The sequence below is a fragment of the Poecilia formosa genome, unplaced genomic scaffold (assembly GCF_000485575.1).
Source record: "Poecilia formosa unplaced genomic scaffold, Poecilia_formosa-5.1.2 Scaffold8, whole genome shotgun sequence".
In the NCBI taxonomy this organism is placed as follows: Eukaryota; Metazoa; Chordata; class Actinopteri; order Cyprinodontiformes; family Poeciliidae; genus Poecilia; species Poecilia formosa.
In genome coordinates, this window is record NW_006799947.1 from 2,729,543 (window position 1) to 2,735,164 (window position 5,622).

At 39.6% G+C, this 5,622-nt stretch overlaps 1 protein-coding gene across 1 annotated transcript in view; it reads right to left on the reverse strand.

Annotated features, from left to right (window-relative positions):
- Positions 1–5,180, reverse strand: part of LOC103155414 (excitatory amino acid transporter 3-like) — a 17,009-nt gene extending 11,829 nt beyond the window's left edge. Inside the window, exons 1-11 of the mRNA XM_016662431.1 lie at positions 5,008–5,180; positions 4,530–4,643; positions 4,296–4,436; positions 3,047–3,139; positions 2,418–2,514; positions 2,288–2,330; positions 2,146–2,208; positions 1,870–2,048; positions 1,661–1,768; positions 400–522; positions 78–270 (exon numbers count right to left, since the gene is read on the reverse strand). Of these exons, the coding sequence (XP_016517917.1) occupies positions 78–270; positions 400–522; positions 1,661–1,768; positions 1,870–2,048; positions 2,146–2,208; positions 2,288–2,330; positions 2,418–2,514; positions 3,047–3,139; positions 4,296–4,436; positions 4,530–4,635 (1,146 nt within the window). The 5' untranslated portion in view covers positions 4,636–4,643; positions 5,008–5,180. The remainder of the gene's footprint in view (positions 1–77; positions 271–399; positions 523–1,660; positions 1,769–1,869; positions 2,049–2,145; positions 2,209–2,287; positions 2,331–2,417; positions 2,515–3,046; positions 3,140–4,295; positions 4,437–4,529; positions 4,644–5,007) is intronic.
- Between the last annotated feature and the right edge of the window lie 442 nt (positions 5,181–5,622).

Genomic DNA, 5,622 nt, shown 5'->3' on the forward strand with positions numbered 1-5,622 from the left:
AACTCTTCCCTGTAAAAAAAAAAAAAAAAAAAAAAAAAAAAAAAAGTATTGGATGGGTAAATCAAGGCGGCAACTGACCCGATACTGAACAGCAGGTTGAAGTCCAGATAGACGTGGTGCACTTGGGCGATGAAGACGGCAGCCGCAGCCTGATACAGAGCCGTCCCGTTCATGTTTATGTTGGTCCCGATGGGCAGCATGAAACGGGTGATTTTGTTGTGAATGTTGTTGTTCTTGCAGCAGTGTAAAGTGACCGGCATTGTGGCAGCACTTATCCGCACATGAAAGGAAATAAGAACAGAGGTGTTTGCGAATGTGACCGCGTTCAGCTCGACAGAGGGGGTTATGACGGCAAACGGCCGCGATAAAGGCCGAAGAAGGCAGCGGACGAGGGGTCACCTGGAGGAGAGGAGCAACGCAGTCCGCAGCGCAGGTAGGACCCCACGGATGACAGTGAAGGGGTTACTTTGCGCAAGCACAAGATAGATCAGAGGCAGGATGATGGCTCCGTGCAAGAAGAGCCTGAAACCAGTTGTAAAAAAAGAAAAAGTCAGTCAAACAAAAGTGGTACATAAAATACAACGTATTGCAACATATCCACTTTTTTTTTTTTATCAGCACAACAACCACAAACTTCACATGAATGGAAATGGCAAACGACAGAACTGGAAGTGTCCGAAAAAGGAAGCGAGAAGCCCCGCTGCTCTAGTTGTTCGCTTCGACAATTAGTATATTCGAGGTTCTTGACGGAAAGTATTTCCCGTAAGGTGGTCATCGGTGCATAGAGAGACAACCCCCATGTGATCAAGTTAGGCACAACCTCTCCACATGGAGTTTCCGCCCTAACACGTCATGTTATTCCCTCATCAAAACACATACCTAGACTGTTTACCTTGATTCTTTCATGCATGTTTGAGAAATCCTTTAATCTGCCATGGCAACCATTCAGTTGCACAAAACACCTGGTTGGACCCAGCACCACCTTCAAGGTGCAGCTCCTCCCTCTCAGAGCAGCCCTCCCCCTCTGTGGCTCCCCCCACTCAGCTCCTCAGCAATGAGCAAACACCTGGTGGAACCGCTCACCTGAGGAGCGACGTTGTGATGACTTCTTGAAGGCAGAGTTTGAGAAAGAGCAGGAGTTTTCAAAAAGACAGAGGCCCAAATTTAAGGAGTTAAACCAGGAAGTAAAATTTCTTTTAAGTTGTGATTAATATAAATTGCATTTTATGACCACTGAAGGTAACATAGTTACTTGGCTATGCTATAAAGTGGCACAGTGTGCCTGGAAAATATATAATACTGCCCCTTTAAATGTGATTTGTTCATTTTTTTTTCTCTTGCTCCTGTTTCTTCCATATGCATTTACAACCAGGCTATATTCACGAGTATAAATTCCATGTACTTATGAAGCTAAATTTCGTCCTTGACTATTTTTATATAATCTCAAGAAAAAAAAAAACAACAACAATTGTGTCGCTTGTTTATAGCACTCTGTTAATTGCTCATGTGACATTGTTTTGGTCTTTAAAGAACTGGGCCAGCTGCATCTGTGTTTACAGTTGTGAACAAGCGACTTCCCACACTCAAACTTTTTTATGAATTAGAAACCTCTTTGTCAGTATGGATGAAAATTAAACTGAAAAACTAACAAGCAACTTACCCAAAAAGAACCAAGCCAGTGAATTTAATCAGATCAAGGGCTATTATCCAGTCATTAGTGCGGGAAACCTGAAATATTGACATGAACAGGACTCCCACTGGCAGGTAACTGTAGCAGGAAAAAAATACAATTCAAATGCTACCATGAGAAAACAAATGACAGATGTTGAACAATTTTACGCACTCACCGATTACAGAGTTCAACCCTACCTGCGAATCAAATGGAAGAAATCGTCAGTTATCTGACTGATGGTGCAAATCAGACGCACTATGACCCGCGACTCTTCCATCTCGTTGAATGCCAGTCCAGACATAAAAGAAATGAACAAGAGGCCGAGAACGTCCACTCCGTAATCGTAGTGACCTTCAAGCTCCATGCCAGTCTTGTTCTGAAGATTTGGAAGGAGCCATGTCAAAGCTGAGGTTGACCTTCGTCGGTCGTCACAGCTGATATATGCTGAAATCACTCTAGACCAGAGTGGTTACCTCGATGACGCCGGCGTTTGTGGCGACTCCAGGAATGGAAAATTCCCTCTTCTCCAGACGGTACTAAAAAGAAGGGGTGGAAATTCATGTAAAACACAACATTGAATCAAAACTATGAAACTAAGTCTGAAACAAGCCGTACGTGTTTGACAAAGGACCGCATCATACTGTCTGGAAAGATGTTCCTGTAGAGGCAGAGGAAAAATTGAACTGAGGAGAAAAAGAGCCTTGCAGGGACCTACAGAACAAACAGCTTGCAAATGTCCTCCCACCTGTACAAAACCAGGAAGGTCTCGATCGAGAAGAACTTCTTGTCGTCCATATCTTGGACTTTGAATCCTGTCTGCACCGCCCACATCAGAGTCAGTCCTGCAACATACACGCATGATAACGCATAACGCTGTTTCTTTGTTGAACAAGCACACTGCCTTGCAGAAGTCTTCATACAAGCTGAACATTTTCATAATTTGTCACATTACAAACATGTTTTATTAAAATGTAATATCTTATTACACACCGTTATTAGGACAGGTTGTGCTAATGACATTTTTTCTTGAGACGGAGATTTGTAACGGTCCTCTCCCAAGAGCCTCTTAGCTACGTCTCTGGTTAGTAATCTAATTGTCTGAGCCTGAATTTATTTGAAGGTATCAGGGCAAACACTCTGACTATGAATTCAAGCCACACTTATTTAGAGATTTGTTTTACATGAAACGGATTAAAACAAAAATGACAAAGTGAAAAGCTGCAAGAGGTGTGATTGCTCCTGCAAGGCTCCAGAATCAAACATTTGATCAAAAATAAAAATTAATTAATTAACCTTCATTAGGTTTGTTTTCGTTGTTGTTAATTATTTGTTTTTTGCTTTTTTTTTTTTTTTTTTAAAGGAAATTTCTCTCACCGATGATCACAGCGATCAGAGTTGTTGATAAGAAATAAAGTCCTGTGTACACGGCAATTGTCTTGGAGGGTGAGGTCTTGAAAGTGCGAATTCCTGTAAGAAACAGACAGAACTGAACACCGTTGCTCTGTTGCTCCAGATCTATTTAAAGTTAACTTGAAAACAGACATCCGTTTCATCAACTTGACAGTAGAGCTCTACGTTTCATGAAGAAAAATAGTCATGCTTAGCCCTATCTTTTTTTTCTTTTTTTTTACTTGATCCTCCTTTTACTTAGTTTTATTATCTGTTAGTAGATCCATGCAACATTCAGATACCAACATGTAATTGAATAAAAGTGGATCATGAATAATTTTGGGATAAACATAGTTGTTACTTTACTGTTAACATTTAGATTTGCATTCTGCTTCATGTTACCCATCTTTACAAAACTTTTTTTTAAATTTTTTTTATCTTTTTTGTAGTTTTCACAAAGAGTTGACAAATGAGAATTTCCTAGTGCTATGTTATGTTCTTGCTGGTACATTTGACAACAAGCTTAATTTAATTTTTGAAAAGAAAAACAACAACAACAACAAAAAAAAAACATTTCAACTATAAATTACAGCTGGTAATGAAGTCCACTTTAACAAATAGTCAGTTCAAATTGAAACTGGATAAATGCTCTCAGTGTACTCAATTCATAGGATGGAGTTGAAGTAGTCTTGCATTGCACATTTTTAACATGTAATATTTCTAAACTGCCATTATCGTGTATTTATCTACTTGTATCCCTGCTTTCTGTTAACCCATTAAAATTTAAAAACACTGTTTCAAAGCCAATCGCAGTTGTACACCCTAGTTGTTTATTTGATTCACATGGAGACTATATTGTTTCATTTATTAATTAACGCCGTGTCTCACATTGAAGTCATAAAACAAATCATACAAGTTTTTTTTTAGATTAGTTACAAAACAAGCTAGTTTGTGGCAATAAAATCATGTCATTGCTGAAAGAATTGGAATATACAAGATTACATGCAACAACCTGTCTGCCCGTACTTTTGCACATAGGTATGCAACGATTTATTAATTAGTTCTTTGTCATATTAAGGAAAATACTTCCTATCCAATTAGGTCTTTACAGGAGAAGAAAACGATTAGATTGAATGAAGGTAATTGACAAGAAGAGGCACAATTAAAATCACAAAAACATTTTCTGTATTTAAAGGGACATGTGGCAACACTGAACATAAAGAGTCTCGCTCACCCAACACCACACTGCTTGCAATTAGGGGGATGGACACCCCCTTAATCATGTGAGACAGTACATCTATTGGAAACGTCAAGTACAGCTCTTCCGCCTGGAGGAGTTTATCAAAGGTCTTCACGATCACGCCAATGACGATCCCTTAAAACAAGCAACATGTAGAGGTGAAGGTGTCTAGTCAATAATAACCTTCTTTTTCTGTTGATTCTGAAGCTGTGTGTAAAATAAACTTACCCAGAGCAACAGCCCCCAAACAGGTGAACACCAACAGGTTACTGGATATGTAGCACACAATTCCTTCCCATATCCCAAAGGATTTGGCTGAGGATTGCTCTCCCATGGTCTTACCTTGTCAGAAACAAGAAAACGAGACCTTACGAGATTTCAATATTCAAAGAAAAGTACTGAGGCAAACTTAAGAGAGTGCTGTTTAGTGTTGACATTCAAACGAATGCACATTTTGCTGGCTAAAAATACATAAATTAAATGTCAACAGAAAGATTTACTATGAGAACAGTTAGCCGGCTGTTTAAACAACGGTCACCTAGCAACGCTATTATCTCTAATCTGTAACTGAACAGCAACAACACTTTTATAAAAGAAATAATCAGGTCTTATGTAAATCAGCACTTTTCAGGACAACGTACAGCACTACAGCGCGTGAGAGACCATTTGGAATTAGCGTTAATTAGCAAAAATATCCATACATTACCAATATTTGAAGATCATCTGGGGGGTTAGAGTGGGTTTATTTGTCATCCAAATTGAGGAATTTGAATTAAAACTAAACATTTTAATTCAGGATAACAGCCAACAGTTGACTGAAAGTTCTTAAGGGGTGTGGCCACACTGAGCTGTTGTCTTGCATGTTAATACACAATTTGATCACTATGTTGTTTTATGCAGTCACAGCACATTATCAGTTCAGCTTTACTGCTATTTTAAGTTGATTTCCCCCCCCAAACACATTAGAGAAAATTGAAAAGTGGAGGAAAATTCTGTTCCCTCTCTTCATCCATTCTGTTTCCCTTCATCCATCCATCCATCCATCCATCCATCCATCCATCCATCCATCCATCCATCCATCCATCCATTCATCCATCCATCCATCCATCCATCCAACCAACTAACCTGGTTCCCTTTATCCTGGTTTCCATCCATCCATCCATCCATCCATCCATCCATCCATCCATCCATCCATCCATCCATCCATCCAACCAACTAACCTGGTTCCCTTTATCCTGGTTTCCTCCATCCATCCATCCATCCATCCATCCATCCATCCAACTAACCTGGTTCCCTTTATCCTGGTTTCCTCCATCCATCC